At 42.9% G+C, this 24,549-nt stretch overlaps 1 protein-coding gene across 2 annotated transcripts; it reads left to right on the top strand.

Annotated features, from left to right (window-relative positions):
- The first annotated feature begins 1,777 nt into the window (after positions 1 to 1,777).
- ca12 (carbonic anhydrase XII) lies at positions 1,778 to 24,357 on the top strand. Of its 2 annotated transcripts, XM_036535493.1 has the most exons (11): positions 1,783 to 1,922; positions 3,162 to 3,182; positions 8,963 to 9,142; positions 11,305 to 11,447; positions 15,052 to 15,147; positions 15,274 to 15,337; positions 15,941 to 16,098; positions 16,466 to 16,592; positions 20,168 to 20,191; positions 21,886 to 21,970; positions 24,088 to 24,357. In XM_036535493.1, exons 1-11 carry the CDS (start codon positions 1,850 to 1,852, stop codon positions 24,164 to 24,166), a joined length of 1,050 nt encoding a protein of 349 aa, XP_036391386.1. In that variant the 5' UTR covers positions 1,783 to 1,849; the 3' UTR covers positions 24,167 to 24,357. The 2 variants fall into 2 exon arrangements, with proteins under 2 accessions (XP_036391385.1, XP_036391386.1); XM_036535492.1 differs by lacking the exons at positions 20,168 to 20,191; positions 21,886 to 21,970; positions 24,088 to 24,357 and adding an exon at positions 17,773 to 20,050 and having other exon boundaries at positions 1,778 to 1,922.
- The last annotated feature ends 192 nt before the right edge of the window (positions 24,358 to 24,549 follow it).

Below are 24,549 nucleotides of genomic sequence, written 5' to 3'. Positions count from 1 at the left end.
TACAAGTTACTCTGACTAATAAATGGGACCCCTGACCATATACATGTGTTTGACCTTAATTTCATTGGGTTAAATATGAGGTGCAGATTCCCTGTTTGCAGTGGCTACAAATGGCAGTTCTTGATTAATAATAAGGGCAAAACAGCTGGCACAACAGAAATGGCAAGATCAGAAAGAAGTCACATTTTATTGTTTTCACAAAATAATTATACACATATAGAACCAGATGGTTATTTGATGATCAAAGTCCCCCTGAAATATGAGTCACCACTATTAATCCCACATTCAGATGCTCCTACAAATTATTGGAACTGAAGGGGAAACCAAGGGAAAGTCGGGCATGCAGGTGGCCTGTAAATATTTTAGCTGTAAATACTTCATTTTACCATTGGCTCTTGAAATGATCATGAAAAAGGTTCACATTATTGTACACACATCCATCATCCAACACCTTTTCTAGTCATGTCAGCATACCATATATGAGGCAAAGTTCATATTACTTAAAAAAAACATACACATCAAACTAATAAAATGGCATCACGGGAGACAGGAGACAGAAACAGAAGAAATTGTGACAGATGATTACTTCTACTTGTTAACAGATACACTCTATAAAACATAAAACAAATTGACCCAGATAAGACAGATACCACCACATGAATCCAAGTTATTGTTATGATGATCGGAAGTAATAACATAGGTACCTCAGTGCACTCAATTGTCTATAGACAACATATTGATCAAAAGAAGGCTAAGGATAATGGCTTACAGGAAGCAAAACATTCACACCTAGGACCTATGTTTGGGGAGAGTGTATGTGCTTCTTCCTGCATGGTGGGTGATACCTGCTGGGTGTGTGTGTGTGTGTGTGTGTGGGGGGGGGGGGGGGGGGGGGGGGGGGGTGATGGGGGTTTATCAGGTGACAATGACATTACCCACAAAGTCTGTCTTTTTTTTCTACAAGGAGTGGGCCATTTGTTTTCTGTGCTTTTGTTCTTGTGTGCTGAGAGGCAGACATCCAGAAACAGATCCATAAACAAACACAATTTAAATTTCAGCCTACACTACCTGCCCCTTCAGTTATTAGTCTCTAATTTACTGGCCTCAACAAATTCAACACTTTACAAACAAGAGAAATAATGAAATTAGTTTCTGGATGAATGTTTTTATATGCATTAACTATAAACGAATGGCTACACTGTAAGTTATGCCTTTACATCGAATCCTTTGAATGCAGGAATTTCACATTTAGAAGTTACTCTAATAATGCATTATAATGTTGACTCGTGTGAAAACCCATTCCCCGTGAAGAGGTATTATATTACTGGCATTTAAAAAAAAAGAGATATGTCTCTTTTAAAGTTTTGGTTGAAGCGGGTGCTGTTTTAATACGTAGTTAATTGCTTATTTAATTAATTCAATTGACTATCGCTTATTCAATAATTACTTAGCCTATTTAATTAAATTATGCATTGAAACTGTGTGAGGAATCGCAAGCAATTGAAAATCCCTTGCGACTTCCACACATAAACGTGCCGGGGGGCAGACAAGGAAATTGTTATATTTTCCTTCTTACTTTCATGATGCAGTGCTATGGTAGTGCCACAGCATTGTCTCCTTTTTTCTGGTCATCAGGCGGGAACAGATAATTTTGGAGACAATTGTAAGCGTGCTCATTACACCTAAACTCGCAAAGACGCCGAGGGTTGGTTTGTTATTGATCTGACGTCATGGGGCGCAAGAATGAAGCTGGCATGAATACTATAAAAGCCGGTTTGGGAGACGTTGCTAGTAAGTCAGTCTCTTGCAGTGGTTTTTACGGTCGATTTCAACGTTTTGAAGAACAAACATGCGCATCCTCCACCTGCAAGCCTCGACGTTACTCCAGGTTCTATATTTTATGACTGTCACCGCTTCTCATGGTAAGATTTTTTTTTCTTATTTAAGTTTGAGATTGATTCACCGCAAGCGGCAACATTGCACGGCGTGGTAGCATATACCTACAACGGAGCGTGCATGTTAAAACTAAGCAACAACTTTTAGTCGTTATCATTCAGTTTTTGAGAGATATGCATTGATAACGAACCGTATTCAGAGAAATACTGGTACTTTTACCGTCGCCCAATTCATTAAGACATCACTAAGTCCCTTTAACTTTTTTTTCGAAAGAACTTTGAATGATTATTGCCAAAGAATGGCATGGATTCATGTATAAATGAAACATGGTATTGTGGTATTCATTCGAAATGTCAAGCTAATGTTTTGATATAAATGGCAACATAAATCTGGGTAGAATTGTAAACTTACTGAAAATGAATGGTTGATTGTTCGTTGTATTATCCTTGGTGATCGTGATATCCCCTCAAATTAGCATACCTATAGTATCCATGGAAACAAACTGGCGCAAATGGTTCTAATCAAATTTAGATGACTATGCTAATGAACTGATAGCGAATCGCCAATTTCCGGGATGATGGATTTCGCTAAAGTGGTTTGTGTTGAATTGTATGGAATCCAGCAAATCCATTGCTTCCTCCTTTTGATCTTCAGGGCTTTTTTCTTGTCTCTTTTACGAAAAAGTTGACTGAAGATGAGAAGTGTATTGTGTGCATGCATATGTTTGAATTCAGTACCCAGGTGCAACCTTAGCTGTGAAATTTGAATCTATTTATAAAATGGAATTAAAAGTCCCCATGTTTTAGCGTCAGAGTGCCAGGATTCATTCCTATAGGGCTTATCCAGAATGGAGTGTTGCTCTCTGCCGCAGACATTCTGCCATTTGGATGAACTGTTAGCTGAGAAGGTGTTGTGTTTTGTTGTTGCCCATTGTTGCCTCTGTCATTAGTGATGTCCTCCCAGTAGGATCCTACTCCATGACCGAGAATATGCGGTGTTGACTCAGTGTCCCTTCTGTTTAAAGGCTTTAACGTGTTAAATAACTCTCAATTTGTACCCATGTTATGCAGGCTGTCTGCACAGTGCTTGTGCTGACTGAAACTTGCTGATATTGACTAGTAGAGCTGGAGTGTGTCAATGGCAGAGGAGACAGATACAGAAACATAAGCGTTTAATTTGGGGAAATCAGATTCTTAACAGATTGTAAACCGAGGATGGCCTCTATCATACTGACGTTTTTTTCCCTCTTGCTTTTTTTTCCCCAGGTGCAAAATGGACATATATGGGTGAGTCATTTTTGGTTGTGGTGTTTGCGTGATGCGATATTGTGAATTTGTGTGTTACATACACACATGAAGGCAGCGTTAGATTACGGGCCACAAGTAAGGTATATGCACTCCCCATAATTTCCAAGTGTACACAGCACACCATGAGGTAGTGTCATCTCACCTAAGCAATTAAATTTGGCTTTCAGAGGTGTCGAGTGCTGGGCAGGTAGAGGTAACAAAACAGCATTTGTAAGTACTGTGACAATGCAGTGCTGCTCCATTTTGCTCTCTAGTTGCTTTTCTATTAACCAAATTTTATGTGTTGAGGAAATTCACCCTCACATTACTGTCCTGCTTTATTTGGGCCAGGCCAGGAGAGCATCTAACCTTTTTTTTATTGACAAAATGAAAGCGTGATGAGACAGATACTTGGAAAATTTCAACACATAATTATTTTCACTAGTTTGTTCTGTTGCCCTTGGTCCAATAAAGGTGGGGGTGGGTGGGGGGGCTACTTGGAAGTCTGATTGCTTTGCTCGTGAGTCAGACCTATTCCAGGATGGACTCTTTAGCATTATGCCGAAACGCCATACCAGTTCGGGCACTCATGCCGGGTTGCTTGCCAAGGTAAGGATATGAAAAGATCAATGGTGCCTGGGGGGGAAGAGGGGAGGGGGATTGAACGTAACCCAGCGTCCGACCTTGTTTTGACCCCCCCCCCCCCCCCCCCCCCCATTCTTCCCTGAACTGAAAAGCATCCACAACATCCCTGTCATCTCTCTCCGGCACCATGTGCCTCTCCTCAGTGCTGCTAAAAGTGGCACGCAGTAACCCCCTGTGAGGCGAGGTGATAAACTGCCGCTGGCTCTTGCCTTTCTCTTCTATGTCAATGCTTGACGTGAATGCCACTTGGGCCATAATTAACAAAGCATTTCATCACGTCAAGCTCCCCCTTTTTAAATTGTATTCCTTAACCTGTTAAAGGATCACTTTGAAAGCATGGACTAATTGATGTGCAGAAAAGTGTAATGGGGCTCTGCTTAATGGAAAGCATCAGCTTTAACCATCTTTATCAAGGAATTATTTTGCAGTGAAGGTCTTTAATGATCAATCATTCTTGGTCTGTTTATCAGTAATATCACTGGAAAAAATGGCAAATGTTAAGCTCTTAATTTATGTCAGTAGGTGATTTGTGCTAAAACCCTTGGAAGTGTCTGGGTAATAAATTGTCCAGTTTTTGAAGAAATGTTTTCATTGGTCCAAACTATTGATTTGGTGTTAGCTAGTTCAGACTTAAGTCTGCATAATTTAAAAATTGTACTGGCTATGCATGAGGCAAATTAAACGGGTGGTTTTCACCTGCCTCACGAATGTTTCTCTGAATCATGGGTGGCAGTCACACTGTACCCTGTCACTAATGAGTTTATGATTTTTAGGGACACATTTCATAAATTGCAGGCTGCTGGTGTCAATACCGGTGTACTTACTGGTGTAAATGCAAAAATTCAATTCAAACAAAGGAAGTTTTGTATGTAAGGAGCTCATTTATAGATATGAAATGTCTCTTGCTGTGCTTGGTGGTTCTTGGCTGGCCCACCCTGCACATTCTGAGCTACAATTAATGCAGTGCCTTGCAAAACCTTGTTTGCTGTCACTGTCTAGTGCAATTAATTGGCCTACACCTTGTTTTCCTAAAGACTAGACATCATAAGATACTATCAAAATGAAATTGGGCACAAATCTGTTCATGTATGATTGGTGGTACAGTAGCTTTAACCAAAGAGATCATCTTCTGTTTTTGCCAATTACAGTTAACTCAGGATACCTTCAGAAAGGTGCTGTTTGGATCTGTCAGTACTAGCTTGAGACATGAGAGGCCAGACATTCAAGCGATATAGGTTAAGTTGCTCAGGTGTCCATGACATTTCATCCATGACAATTAAATGGATAGAAGTATAGTGATGCTCCATTTTGGACAATCCTCCCTTCTGCACCACCCCTGATGTCACCAGGTAACACTCTCCCTGCTATGCAGTCAAACCTGGTTTGCTAATTTCTGTCTTGTCACTTGGCGTCTTCAATCCTAACATGACAGGAATCCATAACCTTGCAGACCAGCCCACAGACTTATCCCCAAAATCCCATCACCTACTAAGATTATGGTGCGGTAACATTATGCGTCAGTATCCCCTGTCATGCATAGGTTGTTGCGGGCAAACTTTTGGTTTTGCAGGCATGCAAAGAAATGACAGGGCTGAGTGGAGGGTTAGTGAGTGTGACTGGCTCCGGATAGACATGGATGACGTCAGAGCAGCCCCACGCTTTGCATAGTGTGACGCAGTTTAGTGGCCATCGTCTGCACTTGTGAAAACTGCAGGCAGATGCGCCTAGACGTCCTCCGCTCTGGGTGATGGCAGTCTCGCTGGTTCCGCTACTGATTCAGAGATGCTTCAGATTTGAGTCAAACCGCTGCTTCTCCTGCGTTGACAGGGTGACAAAGGGCATTTCGGGGGCCGAAGTTACAGAGGCTGGCAACAGACTAATCATGCACATGTGCGCAGACTGGATAATGGGTTGACCATGTCTCAGTTGGCGGATCCTCTACAGCTGGAGACATGGTGGCTGTACAATTGGGTTTCCAATCGTAAATGATGTCCCTTGAAGTGTTCTCCTTCTATAGCCCTGTAGCCATCAGTTTCAGAACACTCATCCTCTGTAGAGAGGAGAAAAAGACAACAGCATTTCTCATCTGTGAAAAACGTCAAAGTGGAGAGGTTACAAAGGGTCAAGTTATTCAGAGGGCAACTGTGAGGACTTGCAAAAAGGGAACTGACCTGATTATAGGAGTGAAAATTGCCTTTAAATGAACTGGAAAGTAAGTAATTATGGGTGAAAGAGAGAGAGTTTGCATTTCTTATTATAGGCACACTTTTCACTGTACCCGGCATGGAGTGTTCTTCCCCCACAATAAGGAGAGCTTTGTTGTGGCTGAATAGACCTGAGTCAGTGACATTTCTCAGCTCACATACACAGAAGATTCGCATCCCTATGACTGTACACAGGGGCAGTTGCAGCATAAACACTTACGCACACCCTTGGTAACCCTAAATGAAAAGTTTGGGAAGACTATTATTTCAAAATAAGATAATTGGGAGTCCACACACAAGTTTTTTTTTTATTTTTTTGTTCAAGAATTTTTTTTTTTTGCATAAAATGAGCCATGTTGAAGCCTATTTTATAAAACTGACTCTTATGCAAAACTACTGTGGGGGAGGGGCAGCTGCCATGATAAATATTCCAGTTTTGTATTTCAAAAGGCCTCGGAAGAAAGCTGGAAGACTGCCAACTGTCATATGACTAAATAACTTAAGACTGTGAGTTCAGTCATTTCATAGCAGCTCAGAAATTTTCTAATGGGTACAGCTTAGAGTACTGGTGTAGGAGTGCTGATAAAATATTGCCATAATTAATAAGCACAATATCATAGAAAATAGACTGGATTGCAGCTGAAAGGTTTGAAGGATTGAGAAGAAAACCTTCCTAATGACCACCGCTCCATTGTCTTGTGTCTTGCCATTAGAAGGGCAGACTGTCAGCTCCCTCCCTCCATACTGCAGAACGGAAGAGCTGTTGATATGATGCTTGTAATTTCAGGGGAGCTACCAAAGAGGCTCCATATCTGTTGTGGTTTCATGCGCCATTGGGTTGCAGTGTGTAACTCATTCTGGCCTGTGCAGTGCTGCGCTGTCAGCTCTTGTATGAAATGCACCGCCTGGAGGCGGCAGGCCCTTTGGGTCCTAGTGCTGCTTGGATCACACCCCACTGACCGGAGGATGGAGATGTGGTTTCACGTGCCTCCCGAGGCAAAGTTCACTGGTGATAGCTCATTTATGGTTGCCATGGTTGTCGCACCGTGTTATCATAAATGAACTGTCCACACCAGCAAAGTGCAGCTTGATGTGTGTGACTGTGTGGCGGGTGTGTGACAGGTTGTCCGTGAGTGGTGAATGGTGGTGGTTAGTGGTGAAACCATTAAATGATGCCACTGAAAACTAACCAAGATGGAGGATTACAGAGCAGAGCGAGTCGCATGAAGATCAGGATTATGTGAAAGGCACCACTTGCTATAATTGAATTCAACATTATGTCTCTAATTGCCTTGGTATGGTGACAACATCAAGGCTCCCCTTGCACCCCACCCTGACCTCCAACTCTGAGTCTGTTAGTGTCTTGGTTCCTCTAGCATACTGTACAGTTGCATTGGGCTTTGGAAGTGTTCACAGTATTGTTTTACTGCTGTTAATTAGTAGCGTGTTTTTCCTCGGAAATGTTATTTCATCTTTGCTCGTGTGTAAATTTTGCTCTGCAAAGTGAGACTGATTCCTCAGCAAGTGACAGTGCTGCTTTCACTAGCACTGGCTGCCAACTCATTTCCTCAGAATTAAGATTTATTTCTTTCTTGATGGAATCAAGCATCTCTGTTACAGTCAGCCTGGGGCAGTGTGCAGGAGCGTTAAGTCGATCAAGTCAGTTTCAGTAACGGCATCTATTTTGATGTGCAGCAATTCATCTCGGCGTGAGATCTTTTGGATTGCTGAATAAACATCGGCACAAAATGAATTTCCCATCCTAAACGGTATCAATAAAACAGGGATGGCTTTGTGCTTTTTAAACACATGCACAGCGAGTGGACTTCACAATGTCAGGCCATATCAATGAGGCCCTGTGTCTTGGCGCATGGCAGTTCCACCCCCCCTGTGTTCCATTCACAATGCCCTTTCACTCGGGTCCCTGTACTGTACTACACCCTTTGCAACCAGTTTCCTGAAGAGCTTCATTTTCAGAGGTCTGCCTTTTAACCTATGCCTGATCACTGACATTCTGAGAACATAAACAACATTGTTTGTGAAGCTCTGTGTGATTAAAGCTGTGTGATTGTATTATGTATTACTAGCTTTCTGAAGGGACACTTTGCAATGGATGTACTTGGCAATTGAGTTTTCCAGGGAGTTGTACGTGGCGTGTTTCAGAGAATACATTTATGACAGTTCTCTCCCATCTAAAGAATATTATATTTCATTCCCACCCCCAGTCAATTGCTACCTTCTCATGTGCAGGGTTTATTTGAACAAGTTGTCACTCATTACCGTTTTTTTTTTTCCCCAGCCATAAAAACAACCATGTAAGCCACGCTGAAAACTCGATAGGGCTGCCTGCCAACGTGGACTTTATTTGGAAGCCTTCGATTTACAGAAGTCTGTCATTTTAAACAGGACGGGTGCCTTCTGCCCATGCTTCACCATTTGTTCCACAACATTATCATCCACGGTGCTGAGTGCAGGCGAGCTGCAGACTGTAGACTGGCATGTGGCATTCACTTTCCTTTTCTTACCTCATGCTGAGTATGGCGCCTCCCTACAGTCGCTGATAAAACAATTAAAAAGCCAGGAAGCTGCCCTGGTGGCCTTTTGAAGTCTTGCAAGTGGTGCACTCCACTGTAGGTCATGGCTTTGTTCTCAGTTACCTAATTAGGCTAACTTGACATAGCAGGAGGTCAAATGCCTTATGCCAACCCTATGGGTCTTTATCTCTGGATGTGTAAGTGTTCCCTGAAAACATGCCATTGAAGTTACTGAACCGTGCTGTGGATCAAAGGGCCTTAATGATTGTCTGCTTAGCTGCGTCAAGATAGTTTGAGTTGCAGTAGACCCATCTGCATATTTGTAAAAGGCTTAAAAGCTTTTTTGAGGAACCCGAAGACAGTAATGTGGACCTCACCACTTTTGCCTGCCTTGCAGGGCCGGAAGGAGAGCACCACTGGTCAAAGCACTACCCCTACTGTGGTGGCACATTCCAGTCACCCATTGACTTTGAAACGGAGCTGCTGAGGTACGACCCGACCTTGGAGCCCATCGAGGTGCGAAACTACAACCTGTCCACACATGAGCAGCTGACCCTTTCCAACAACGGACACTCAGGTGAGCACCACTCGTCTGATCAGTGCACAATCACTGGGGTTGTGTATACAGTTTATCAACTTGTGGTACGGTTTCACATCTAAACCTTTTGACTGAATACAGGATCCCTTAGGGAGAGGTAATGATGGCCCAACAGCTTTTTAATCACATTAATTCTGACCTTTTTAAGGGGATGTTTCCCAAATGGTCGTGTGCCTCTAAATAGTGATGTTTGCATGACATAGTCTCCAGTTATTACCCAAAGTGTGGTAATATAGGGGTCAGACAGAAGTCACTGTTCACTGAGGTGATTGAATTCATGCATTCCATTCCATGTAATTTCCCAAAAGTAGAACACTACAGTATGCATAACTGCAATGTTTCCTCAGTTGTCAGAAAAAAAACGAGGATTTTGCATAACCACTTAATTAGTTGATGGAACATTGAAAATTGTTTACGTTTCAAAACCTTTGCAGTTGCCCTGGAACATCATTGCTCATGAGTGAAAATATGTTTGTGCGGTGATGGACCGCACTAAAGGATTACCCACATGACTCACCTTTGCAGCCGAACACATGCACATTAGCAGGGATCTGTTGGTCCTTTATGATTTGGGGGTTTGGTGCTTTGTGCAGTCATTCCTAGTCCAGCAGAAACATTACATCAATGTTGACTGGGTGTTCTGACATCAGGTTGTTTTCCCAAGCACCTCTTATTATAATGTGTGTCAGCCTAGGCAAAAGCAACAGCTAAAATTTTGTATAGTCTGTTCAGAGTAAATAGTGTTTAGAGTAAAATTTAGAATAAAGGTTTTGGAAGATTTCACTAGGACAGGGGTGGCCAACCCTCTCCTGGAGAGCCACATGTCCTGCATGTTTTAGATCTCTCCCTGCTCCAACACAGCTGATTCAAATGATCAACTCGTTATGAACTCCTGAAGCTGCTGAATAACAAACTGATCATTTGAATCAGCTGTGTTGGAGCAGGGAGAGATCTAAAACATGCAGGACATGTGGCTCTCCAGGAGAGGGTTGGCCACCCCTGCACTAGGACAATGTTAAGGGTTTTTATATTTTGTTTACTGTAATATGGTATGTTAAACAAGACTATAAAATGATTTAGTTCACATAACAATAAATCCACCATAGTGCTACATGGTACAAGATCCTGGACAGAAAAAAATATGAATTGTAATATGATTGCTTAATCATTAATCATACAACTTAATTCAATTGAAAAAAGTGAGAAATTTTGCAATGAATATATTTCTGCATTTACATAATTTCAAGTTTTGCATTTTGAAATTATGTTCCTTTTTAAAAATTATACTGTGTTCTATTACAATTAAAGTGGGAGATGAGTGCGTTTGTGTTCCACATTTAGGACTTACCTTGGTCTGGGTATCTCATCAGTTACAGAATTCTAAGCATGAAAATGTTGCCTGCAGATAATGCACAACCACAATGACTCTCCATCCTGAGCTTAAACCAGCCGGCTGCTTGAGTTTAAACACCAGTCAAGGCCCCATTTTACTTTGTGAATAAGTATATCTGAGACTTGCAGGGCATTTCTTTGGCTGTGCGCTGCTGACATGGTTCTCTCCCCTAAACAACCGCGGCGGCTTAGCGGTACATGGCGGACGGGCGTCAGGTGTGTCACTGCACCTGTCACAAAGCGTGCCTGTGACTCCACACTCAGTTTGGCTGCGGCAGCAGAGATTGGAAGGGCTGTGAAGATATCAGGGGAAGAGAAGGATTTGAAACGCCTTGCATGCAGCATTTGCTGTGATCTCCTTATGTTCCCCAATCAAAGAGTTCCTCAAACCTGGGCTCTCCTGTCTTATCCCTAACACCAGACAGCTTAAACACCCCTCTGTCAAAATCCCCTTTTATTGGATGCTGACATTTCTTTCCAATATGAAGAAAGACTTTTAATCCCCCTGCAGCTAAAGGGGAATCGTTTCCCACTTCTCGTTGTTAATCTTTGATGTGCAGACTTGGAACTTTGTTTAGGTTAGCGTGCCGCTTCATTGTGAAAGATGACTTTATTATGAGTGCATATTTAAACAGGTCTTCCCTCTCTAAGTGGGGCATTTTCCCAGCTTTGCTTGGGCATCTGAAGACTTTCCCCACAGTGTCACATGCTCATGGTCAGGTGTGTGTTCCCCCCCCCCCCCTCCACAGTGCAACTGTCCCTGCCTCCCAGAATGCACATCTCCAGCCTGCCGCACCACTACTCCGCAGCCCAGCTCCACCTCCACTGGGGGTCCCCCAGCCAGCCTGAGGGCTCCGAGCACACCATCAACGGCAAGCGGTTCACAGCTGAGGTATGTTGGTCCCAAATCCTCACCCCAAACCCCTGCTACCTCTCCCTCTACACCCCTCCCCTCATACCGCCTCCACACACCCACACATCCACACATAAACACACACAAACAGGTCCTCTGCTTGTTCACGTCATGAGTGACTGAAAAAGTATGCAGCAAACTCAGTGTGGGCAATCTCCACTTTCTGATTGCTCTCTTTCACAGACAGACTGAGCAGTGGCTCAGTGATGTTGCCTACACCCTTAGTCTATAGTTAAACCTCATTCTATGCTGCAGGTGAGTCCATACTTACTGCCATTGTGCATTTGAGAGAGCTGTGTGGGGCTGTTTAAGAAGCTCCTTTTGGTCCTCTTTCGGTACCTCAGCATTTTAGTCCTTTTTTAGCAGAAAAAAACGTGAACAAAAGCGGGTCATTAAGGCGGGAACAGCAGCTGCTTGCGGTAATGGTGCCATCTTGCCCCCTCCATTCACAGTGCCCTCACTCCAGAGTGTGATGGAAATGTCCATAATGCTTGCTCTTGAGTAGGAACCATTATAAATGTTCCCTCTGCTGTCTGCGCCATTAGTCACAGTTGCTATGAGATGTCGTGAGGGAATTCAATAGCTTTACCAGCTGGGTTTTAGAGGTAGTGTTAAGAATTAGGATAATTTATTCCATAATAAAAAAAAAAAAAATATATATATATATATATATATATATATATATATGTGTATATATGTGTGTGTGTGTGTATATATATGTGTGTATATATATATGTGTGTGTGTATGTGTGTATATATATGTATATGTATGTATATGTATATACATGGAAAGCCAGAATGTGCCACGCACGTTACATGCCCAAACGGACAGCTCATTTGTCTTCACCAATCAGACAGACTAATCAAATATCTCAGGCAGAATCACTCAGTCAGAAGATTGTATCATGGATCTTAGATCACGCATCATTCTGCAACATGTCTTTGAAAATCTACTCAGTGAAAGCCATTGATAGTACAGGCATCTTTTGATTATTACACTGTGTGATACAGACTCAGTATTAAAATGGGCTTGTATCCAACTGGCAGATTCATATTCAAGGTGGGGCACTGCTGTTGTATGTTTGCCAAAGCTTCTCAAAACAAACGACTTCAATAAATATCCGGCTGTTCCTGTGTATCGGCATAATCAGTAGGCAATCTGAGGGGGGGGTGAGGGAGGATGCTATCCCCCTTGTTAGCAAAATGACCAAAATGCATCCCCCCTGTTAACCTGACATCCCCCCTCTCCATCCCCTAGTTAGTAGCAGAGAGTGTGCTGCATATGCATCTGCTATCCCCCCTGTTAAAAATTAACAAATCGCCTACTGTGTACAGTTATGTATTTAAATGTCTTTTCCAGGTAACCTCACTTTTCACTTCTTCTTCCATGATGTATGGACAGAATTAAATGTGTAAATTGTACAGAAGTGTTGCTCCAAAGATCAGAACTCTTTTTAATGTAGGTATAGTTAACATTAGACGTAGCTGACATCGCAACTTGCTAGCACACTGTTGCTGGCTAACTCCCAACCCATTTTGAAAGCCTTAACGATGGTCTTAACAAAGCCACAAGTAATGGCTTAGTAAATGATGCTGGGTATTATGTGATGTTGTAATTTTGCAAGCTGTTTAGTAAACATACCACACAATGAAGTATTCATTGGAAGTGAGGGAAATGTAACTGAGATGCATCTGCCATCCCCCCCTGTTAAAAATTAACAAATCACCTACTGGGCGTTGTGTACACAATGTAAGATACACAGAAGCTCCTGAATAAGGGCAGCCGCCAGTAGGAAGAAGTGAAATGTTCTGTTCATTTATTTGCCAGAATTTGTATGTGAAAGTAAGTGTTAGTAATAACATGGTTCTGGTGGGTTCGCGGACATAAAAGGAGCAGAAATGGCACCGCGCTCTGGATCCCTGGTACAAGGCCGTCCTGAAGCAAACTATAACTTCTGCAGATTATATGTTGGGAATGCTGTTAACGGTAGATGCGCAAAAACAGAAATCATTAAAAGACGTGTCTGATCCAAGAATGTGACAAGAAGTAGCCAACGGGGATTTTTATATTATATCGCACCACAATGTTCAGATGAAAATGAGACCTTTGCTGGTTGCGTGTAGATTTTCTTGACGGCCTCTATAATAGTCGCCACCTGATTTGCATAATCAGTCATATATTTACAAGCAACAAAAATGGAAAGAGATAATTAGTCTGAACCCCAGCAGTTAGTCTGGGTTGTGCGCCTCTCAAAGGGCTTGAGGGGCATAGACTATAATGTTTCGCTATAACCACCTTTCTAGGAATGCGGCGGCGTTCTCTGTGGGGCAAGTTGGTCACACTTCACTTAGCTGTTTGCCTAGTAAACACATCATTGAGATGCAAACGCTTTATATGTTTATATTTTGATGCTTCTTGTGAAGTATGAGTGTTCACTCCAGATGGATTTTGTCAAACAGCATTGTCTATTGCTTGTGTGAAGACTGAGTAAAGAGAAAATGAAATCACCTCTTTGCCCTCTTATGTCCAACAATATTTGCATGGTTATGAGCCAATCAAAAAAAATTCCCTGTGTGGTACAAATGCTGCAAATACTCATGTGTTACATTTTGTGAGGTGATGGCATAAACTGTCTGTGTTATCACTGGGTCAAGGCCAGGAGATAGGATATCAGGTGTTTCAAGCACTTTGATCTTCAAGACAGGACCTAATCTGTTTTTGCGCCTTCAGGTTTGCCATGCACTATCAGTATAAAATTTGATCTTGTTTGTGAAGGGCCCTGCCTCCTGCCTAATCTGTATTATGGCCAACCGATGGCCCCAAGCCTTAATGGCCTTGGAGAATTATAGCACAACTTATAATTGGGGTTTAAGGCTATCTGTTCGCTCATGGTGAGAGAAGAATGGTTGTTGCTTAGGATTTATGTATAGAGATTTATGTGTGAGCATCTGGTGAGCAAGGTGGATATAAGAATAGAAGGAGAATGTGTGTGTGTGTGTGTCTGTGTTGACAGAAAGCAGATGTAATTACATGATTACAGAAAGACAAATGAGAGTTTTTATTGCCTCCATGTACACCATGCAAAATGTATGAAACTGTCCCCATCTGACACAACAGGTCCGTACCCAGGCTACAAATATCTGTCTGTCACATTACTGTATCAGTTGCTGATTATAGCAATAGACGCCATCACCAAATACACCCTTGTAGAGCTGCTCCGGCATAACAAAACTTTTAGATACAGCTGGAAAGCATATTGTTTGTAACTAAGCTGCTTAATGCTCCCTATGTATCTCTGTGCCACTACATCATATAGAGAAGGATTCTCAGTTTTATATATGGAAAGCACCTGCTTTTTTTTAGTCAATTTACACCTTTCAGGAGAAGTTCAGTCCCTGACTTCCATATTATGCAGAAGAGTTGTTACTGCTATATTAGACAATTGCTAACAATGTGACAAGCGCATACAGCTTTGCTGTGGATTAAAATCCTAAACCCATGACAAATATTTTTTTCAACATCTGTACCCATGTTTGGTTCCATGTGAGCAAGTGTGTGACTTAACTGAGCCTCTCTCTCCAGATGCATGTGGTGCATTTTAATTCGGACAAGTATCCCAACGTCTCCATGGCAGTGGACAAGTCAGACGGGCTGGCTGTACTGGGCATACTGATTGAGGTGAGGCCCAGAGGACAAGAAGGGTAAGGACCATCATTTCTTCTATCATTTCTATACCTTCATCTAAGTCTTTCTCTTTCTCCCCCCCCCCCCCCCCCCCCAACCCCCCCAATGTTTCTTTTACAGATCGGAGAGTTCCACCCAACCTTCAACCAGCTTCTGAAATACCTCAATGGCATCAAATATAAGGGTAAGATTTTATGATTTGAAATTGGTAATTTATTGAGCTCTGAGATATTGCACAGCACACTTCAGAAATCACAGCATGCCTATTAGCACTCAATCACAACATCTTCCGCACAACACACAGGCTGCTTTGAGATCAATCACACGTGCGGTTTAGTGCTCACAAGCACAGGGAAAGTCCCAGTGTGCATGTGGCACATTCACAAATGGAAACTTTCACCAAAAGTTGAACTTTAGACTTTAACCACTGCAAATTAGATGTATTCTGTAGATATGCATGGGGTGGCAGTGTAGCGTAGTGGTAAGGAGCAGGGCGTGTATCAAAGGTTGCTGGTTCGATTGCCTGCTGGGGCACTGCTCTAGTATCCTTGGGAAAAGTACTTAAACCACAACTGCCTCAGTAAATATCCAGCTGTATAAATGGGTAAAATTGTAGCCTATGTAAGTCGACCTGGATAAGGGAGTCTGCTAAATGACAATAATGTAATGTGTGGGTTTTGAGGCAGCCTACCTAGACCTAGGCCTAGGGCAGTGATGTATGGCTTCTCAGCCTTTTCCTGTGATTATTCCTCACTGAGTAACGCCGCTCTGTGTTGGTGTTACGTAGATCAGAGAATCCAGGTTCCGGCCTTTAACATCCGGGATTTGCTGCCAGCTCGCTTGGATGAGTACTACCGCTATGACGGCTCCCTAACCACCCCCCCATGCTACCCCAGTGTGCTGTGGACTGTGTTCAGGAACCCCATTTCCATCTCTCAGAAACAGGTATGGTGCTGCTCCCCTCACCCTTTCCCCAGTGACATACCCCAATCTCTGGTGTCAACACACTTTATCATTGTGGGAAGATGAACAGTATCTGTCAAAAGTATGGACACCTGATTAAGATGATGGGAACGTGCATTCAAAGACATTTAATGCTTAAATGCTTGAAATTTTAGAATGAGTAGGCGTGTCAACTTCAGCTCATATACACAAGTGATACAGTACCAGTCAGAAGTGAACTGATTAACAGCACATGCATATGTACTGCTTGTGCTACTCAGTCACAGGAGGTGTTGAGGATTATTATATGCACCACTGTGAAACCGAGGAACACCATATGTGCGTAACGGCAGTATTGGTCTCTCACCAGTTCATGGCCCTGGCAGCAGGTGTGTTCTCCTCCAGCGAGCAAGAGTCCGTCCCTGTGCCTCTCAACAGAAACTACAGGAATCCACAGAACCCAGAGGACAGGATTGTCTTGGTCTCCTTCCAGGAGGGTGAGTTTGAACAGCAGTATGGCATCAAGCGACTCCATTGTACTGTATTACTACAGTTATGGCAATGTTATCTTCAGCTTTCAGCGACTCAGTTGGGTGCCTTAATGGAGTGAAGCTGCCAGGCTAACTGGAGCTATCAGAGCACAACGTGTGGCAAGAATTGGTGCTTTGCGGTTCCTGCTGGGGACGGGCTTTCAAGCTGCCTTGCGCTTGCATTTCCTGCTTGTGTCTCTATGTGTGAACTGGCCCATGATTGGGGAAATGTGTCTGGCAATTAAACGGCTCCATATTCTGCCAGTAGCATTGTGGCTCTTTGGTCATACCTCATGCACATGGGAAAGAACACTGGGGTAGTAGTGTTTGGTAGTGGTAAGCAGCAGGTCTATTGGTACATTTCACCGGTGGTGTGCCTATTGTACGCTTGGGGTAGGGTCTTTCACCCAGGTTGCCACCATACGTATCCAGCTGCATAAATGGATAACATATAAAGATGTATGCCATGGAAGTATTAGAGCATCTGCTAAGGAAATTTAGTGTCATTAAAAAAAACAAAAACAAACAGCAGGCGTCTCAGCATAACGACAATGACATTTGTGTCAAAATTAGTTACTCACCACAGATGTACCACTTGCACTCATGCAAGCAACACAGCGAAGTACCCATACATGGCTGTCTGTCTGAGGTGAGCTCTGGCTTCACTGTCCCTGAACGCTTTAGTTTGCTGTAATGACCTTCTGCACGCTGCGCCCATCTCCAGTGAAAAACACAGGAATGTGCCTGTTTTTCAGCTTTAGCATGGCACTAAATTTATGGCTATGGCTATGGCTATCATTTTAGCAGGACAGAGCTCTGCATGGAGAGCAGCAAAATGCAACATTGAATCAAACACTGAGACCCACCCACTTTTCATGGGGGGGGGGGGGGGGTAGATGAGAGATGCAGTTCAGTCTTGGTTGTGCCAGGCAGCCACCTGTGAGAGGAGACCAGAGACTTAATTTCAGTTTTATCAGTGGATGGGTCAATCAGTTTTGATTTGATACTGGGCTCTGTCCAATGGGAGCAGACAGTGGTTCTCAAGCACCAGTCCTGGTGAGGCCGCTGTGCACGGTGCACATACCGCCACCCCGCTGAGCTTCTGCCACTTGTGTCAAACCAGTGACTGGCTCTGTGTCCGGTGTAGGCAGAGGACTGCATGGTACCATAACAGTGACGCCACCTTTCCTGAGAAGGCAAATCGTTCAGCGGCTGCTGACCGGCGACCTATTCGACCTGGACGATGGCGGGCTGTCCCGAGTCCCGCCCATACTCGGCCGCGGGCCAGGGGCCGGCAAGAAGTGGGCCAACCACAACAGCCAGAACAGTGGGGGGCAGGCTGTTCCAAAACAGAAGTGGCCGAGACTGAAGGCGGCAGATGGTGCCAGCTTCGGCCCCACCCTCTGGAAGAACTCCCAAATCGCCAGCCATGTGGGGAAATCCGGTCTTTTCGAGGGCAGGCTATGCTACAGCTCTCTGCAGCAGAAAGTGTCTCGCCAGCTGAAGAAAGCTCATGCCCAGGACCAGCTGGTGGAGGCCCTCTGGGAGGTGGTCTTTCCCAAGCTGAACCTGAGGAGCTACCTGGCCTGCAGGTCCGACCTGGCTCTGCCCACCGTCAGGTTCCTCCTCGGCGGCCATCCCATTGACGAGACCACGGAGGTGGATCGTTTTTTGATGAAAGCCCTGTATAGGCAAGAGCAAGGTCCTGCCCTTCACCAGCTGGACCCAACCGTCACAAAACAAACAGGCCACCACCGCCACCAAGCCACAGCCCAGAAGAACACCCCCAGCGTGGCTCGGCCATACCCTCTGCCCCTGGGGTGGGAGTGGGAGGACTAGGGCCAGGGTCAGCCCCTCACCCAGCCAGCGCATAATCTGCTATGTGACACAGGCAGAATAATAAGTGGCAAGTTACGCACATTCTAGAAGTAGGCTCTCAGGTTCATTATATAATTTATCACAGCAGGACTCAGAAGTGTCAGCATTCTCAAGGTAATGGACAAACTGGCTGGATACAGCCACGCTTTCCTCAGAATGGACTTATTCTTTCCCTTCCTCTTTGGACCAGGTTTAACTAGCCATCTAAAACTGTAGGTCAATGACCAAAGGCAATCGTACTACATTAAAGGAATCGAATGGTTACCTGAAGCACTTATTTACAGTGAACCATATATAGCATGTGATTAGGCTTAAAGAAAAGACCAAAAGTAGAGGTATTAAAATTATACTGCATTTGAGTGTACATCAATTTTCAGGGGGGGGGGTGTACAAAATGTACAGTTACTCCTTTGTAAGTGGATAGAAAAATGGACAAAATCACAATAGGAGCTCTCTCTGTAGGGATATCATGCCTCGGTTCGTTCCAGTCCAGTAAATCTCAGACGGTGATATATATCATGACTAGTGCAGATCTGCTCACTGCATTGCATGGGAAGCCTTTAAGCGCTTCTCTATTTCATGTGCTGAATGTAAAGAAGGGAAGCTTTTGAGTATGGCATGTTTTTGAATTTAATTGGGAAAAGTTGACTTCTGTGTAGCAATTATTATATACTGAAGTGGTTAGAGTCACGCACAAAGGAACAGGGTAGTCGAACAGAAAAAAAATAGCAAGCATTTAAGTCTTTAAACATTCCTCTTTTTTAACAACTTGTGCTGCCGCTTTGGGTGCGATTTGAAATGGAAGGAAACCACAATTCATTGACCTAGTTTTATGTGGAATCTTTGGATCATGGTTTGTAAAATAAATGACAGCACATATAGTACAAAATGCATTTGTAGTTTGGCTTTTTGTCTTCGCACGGGCACAGATGGTGGATTTTTTTACAGAAAGAAACCCATGTAAGTGTCTGGATGTAAGATGAAATTACCCATATGGCTTGTAGGGCCATCTGTCGCATTTGTGCTTGGTATTGGTACATGCAACCAACCATTTTCCTTTGGTACATTTTCCAATGTGCATTGGCTTTTTTTTCTGGGAAGTTAAACTGATTTCAAGGTCCAGTAGAAATGGGCATCCTAAATTAATTGGTCAGGTAAAACTGCATTAATACAGGGAGCCACACAATCTCAAGCTGAAGGGGCCTTCCTGTTTATAATGCACAATGCCAGTTCAGAAGTCAATTCCGTGCATATATGCGGCATTTGTATTGTCAGCGGTTATAGCCAAATGATCAAAATTGCAAATAATTAAAAAGTGCTATTCCTGGTGCTAAGGAAGCATATTATTCTGCTGATTTTGTGGTTTAGAGGTTGATTGCATATTAACAATGACCTCCAAAAATGACCTTGATCATGACCAAAAAGGAAATGTGGGGTTAAACAAGTAAGAATGGAGTTATGACGGTAAAGACAATTAGGACTGCCTCAGAGAGGACCTGGTTTGGCCCTTTTTCCTCAACAGAAGCACTGTCTAGTCTTAGTTGTATTTTTTTTTTTTCTTTTCCCCACTTTTGTCTTTGGACCCCTGGCTCTGACCTCTGACCTCTCTGTGTCTCTTTGGCTCAGACTTGTTCTCTTCTCTTTTCTCTTTTTCCATGGCCAAGGGCTGCTGCTTGGGATGAGTTTGGGTATGTCCGTATCTGTGACATCAGCAGTGCTTGTGTCTGTGTCCGTGTGTGTGTGTGTGTCTGCGCTCTCACTTTGTGTCCCTCTGAGCTACATCTAACCGGACACCCCATGCTCTAACATTGCTATACAAGCCTTCTGACGTTCAGGAATGAGTAAGTGCACTGACTGAGGTCTGAGCCACAGATACGTCAGGATGTTCTTTCTCTCCCGTCGTGATCAGCCTTGGGTTCAGCAAATTATACTGTCACATTTGCTCATTTATTCAAGAGGAAAAATGCATTACCTTGCCTCTTAGATCCCATGTCGTCAACTCAGACCTCAAATCAATGCTTCGGAATAAATATTTATACCTTACTATCATAATTACTTAGCTGACAATTTTATTTTGTGCATATATTAATAAAATGTAGGTAAGCAAATTGTGTATTTGCAAACATTTGATATTTTGTTTTAGGCCTTTTAAATTATACCTGCTGATCATATATACTCATGGTGACAAGTCATATTTGGCCTGTCACAAAAATTTGCAGCAAACAGTATTCTTACATGCAGACTGTTTTACATATTTCTAGTACTTTTAAAGTGTGTATTTAAATTTTAAATTTGAATTAAAATGAAAATGCACAGACTTGGATTAACTGGTGGAGATGTAGATCATTGGTACTGTTGATGTTGGTGCTGTTGATGTTTCTATATGTAGATCTTGCAAAATTGAGTCCATTGACTGACCTCAGGTCAGTGATAGGCATTTATGAAAGAGTAGCATGTGATCCCTCAGATGGATCCCTCATCCTCAGGCCTGATTTGGCACAGGAAGGATTCAGAATATAGTCAACTTTATTGTCAATTCTCCAATATGCACAGGACATACAGAGGATTGAAATTGCGTTTCTCTCAGGCCCACGGTGACAATACAACAGTTAGACGTAACACAGTGACACTGAGAGACAAGAACAAGAATTTTCACAGATGTACAATAAACACAAATGGCTCAATAACACAGACATAAATAAAAATGTGTGACATTTGTGACAGAAACAAGCTACAAATATTTACAACAAGGGCATCAAGGCACATAGTAGGTTTAAAAAATATAAAAATATAAATATAAATTCCACAGGATCTAAAATTCCACAGGATATAAACATCAGCTCAGTGTACAGCAGTTCACCATTGTGTCAAATTGTGCAATGCCCATATGTGTGTTGAACCAAAAAACCCTCATTTTGCTTTCATCACTTTATACTTTGTGTGGCATGGTTTGGTTTTTAACTGGTTTTGTTATCAGCACCAACCCACCTTTTTGTTTCTGTGGGACAAATAATGTTCAAGGAATTAATACTCAATGCTAACATTACTTATCATATTTTACTGTGGCGAATATACAATTTAGTTCGCTCGTCCATGTGTCTGTGATACATTTTGGTAAGTTCAATAGTCGATCAAACATGATTTTAAGGATCGAACTGAATGCACTTCAACTATGTGTTTATATTAAAAGGTGAGTAACTAATGTATACAGGTAAACTTGAATAAATCCATAAAAGTATCAGATTAAGTTTGTAAGATGAGATAGAAAGCATAAAGAATCTGTAGCTGGATAACACACATTAATGGGATGCTATAAACCTGCATATTTGTAAATATTCACAGTGGCATATGTTTAGTATCCCACTCCTCCATTTCCCTGCAGGTGTACTGGTGTCCATTGTGGTGGCCTCGGTGATGGGACTTGTACTCATTGTGACTCTTGTCTGGTGTCTGTTGAGGAAGAAGAGGTAAGACATCGACAGAATGAATACTACACTCTGACATACCAGATACTTTAGATTTAGTTTAGACACATTAGGTACTAACTTTACATGAACACAAAAAATCAGAGGCAATAGAAGGAGACTGAAATGAATATTAATGTCATGTCCATTAATTGCATTTGGGAAAGTGATGGCGTTCCCCTCCAAGCACACCTGCTTCCTGCTGTCCAGAAATAAATCATCCAATTTCCTTGTCAAATCAGATGCCTTGTATTTGGCCCAGATCTCCTCTATTATGCAGCGTGGGGATGCACTTTTTCTTGGCTTTAAGTTTCTTCAGAAGATTTGAGTAAAATGTCTCCTTGCAACCATAATCAAAAGTAAGAAATTTTAGAACCTTTCTGTAGCACTGACAAGGCACAGGGCTTTGCGTTGTACTAAGCAGTAAGCTCTAACTCATGCTGTGGTTTATGCAAAAATTGTTTGCTTCCTAGTGCAAATGATTCTTTTTCAGTTTCTTTCTGCAGTGCTTAAGGGAACAGTTGCTGCACATTGAATCTCACTTTCTGTATAAAATTGCAGTTACTGAGACAGCTGTAGTTTCCATCTCAAGTGATGCAAAGATTTTTCTAAATCCAGAGAAAGTCACGTGATGGTGATCACAGACTTGGAGTACATGGCAAAACATAAATCCCTTAAACCAGGACATTTGCACAGATATTGTGCAACTTTATTTTGTGTCCAACAGCCTTCATTGAAGGTGCATTCGATCGAGAATGTACTGTATTTTTGGAATTTCTCATGAATGTTGTCAAAGTCAGCAAAGCTCAAAGTCAGCAAAAGATCTTAGCTAAGCTCAGCAAAGCTTAGAGTCTTTATTTATGAGGTGAAAAAAAGCAGGTGAAGCCACGGAGATCCAGGAGGTTAAATGGTTTTGAACTGTGGAACTGCAGTCAATTGTCACTGTCAGGGAGAATACTTTGTGCAGTTCTTCATTTCAGGTTACTGGAGGTAAAGAGCCCAAAAGTCTGCTGAGGGCTTTTTCTTACACATAAACACCCTGTCAGCAGAAACGCACCTACCTATCAGCGAGCATGTTCTGTGACAATCCGACAGGTGCCATGCAGTGATTTACATGATGATGCGCACACGCTGTCTGGTCGAGACATTCAAATCTGATTTAATATATAAGCAGCAGGGCTGAACATGAGATCTCAGCAGTATATTGATTGACAGGTGCTTTTGTTTTCCTTTTCATATGTCCAAACCAAAGCACACTGAGTCCATTTCACTCCGCATGCAAAAGAAAAAAAAAATGAGCATCAGTTTAGCTGGACGTCATCGGGTAAGCAGCGTCACGGAAAATGTCACAGCGACGAGGAGCGTTGGACATCTCCGGTTTCGAAATGTAGTTTGTGTCGTTGTGACAAATAGGCCAGCTCGACATTTTCAGGAAGCTGTGCTGTTGGACATGATGTGCGAATGTGATGCAACTGGACAGGAGGAGGATCTCTCCACAAAGCGCGCTCTGATTACACTGCTGTACAGAAAGAGCCAATGAGGGGCAGCCTTCTACTTAATCAGTTGAGCTCTGATTATTCCAATAGTGAATGGTGGGCAGACGCTCACTCTCAAATGGATGTCCTAATATTCACTAGGGCATGTGTCCAGCATCATTCTGCCTTTTGTGTGATAGTGTCTTAAAATAGTCTACTATTACTACTGCTGCTTCTACTAATGATGTATTGCATGCATTTAGCACCTTTCGAGGACTTCCCATCATGCCGAGGAGAGGTGATGTACCCATCAGGGTGGTGGATGTCAGCTATTTTGTGCCATGAAACTCACCTGTGTGTAGGTATAGGGACTGAGAGTCAGTGAAACTGGTGGCCACATTGAAAGAGATCAAGTTGGATTTTGGCCAGAACACAGGGGAGCCACTTACTCTCTTGGAAGAATGCCATGACCTTTAATAACCATAGTTTAATGTGTCACCTGAAGGGAAAGCATCTCCTACAGAACAGTGTCCTCAGGTCCCCATAACTGTACTAGTGTCAGCACTTGTCGGTACTTGGTGCACAGGAAAATCTGCATGTATCCTGGCATGAAACACTTCCCTGAACTGTCCTCTGTCATTCCAGGGCTGAGAGAAACCAGCAGAGCACAAAGGATGTCATTTACAAGCCAGGGGAGAAAGAAGAAAACATTTCAAAGGTGTAACTACTCATCCCAAAGCCAACACTTGAAGTAACACGAGTGATGTACAATCTTCACAACTCAAACCATCCAGCTCAACCCCCCAACTGTGCTGCATAAATCAGCCCGTTTTACATTTTTGAACTCGACACATCGATCCCTTTTGACATCCTAGAATGAATATGTATATTTAGATCAGAGAAGGAAGGAGGCGGGGGGGGGGGGGCACATAGCTCTTGTGCTTTGGAAGGGAAGGGATGTTTTTCTCTGGCCAATGTTCCACTTGGACTTTCATTTGATGTGCTGTTGACAGAGGCTGGCGAAACTGGAGAGTACTGTGGGTACTAATGGGGTGTGGGTAGGAGAAGAGGGATTTTTTCTTTCACACAGTATATACTTCCGCTGGG

The sequence above is a fragment of the Megalops cyprinoides genome, chromosome 8 (genome assembly GCF_013368585.1).
Source record: "Megalops cyprinoides isolate fMegCyp1 chromosome 8, fMegCyp1.pri, whole genome shotgun sequence".
Taxonomy (NCBI): domain Eukaryota; kingdom Metazoa; phylum Chordata; class Actinopteri; order Elopiformes; family Megalopidae; genus Megalops; species Megalops cyprinoides.
This window is presented reverse-complemented; position numbering and strand designations above follow the sequence as displayed.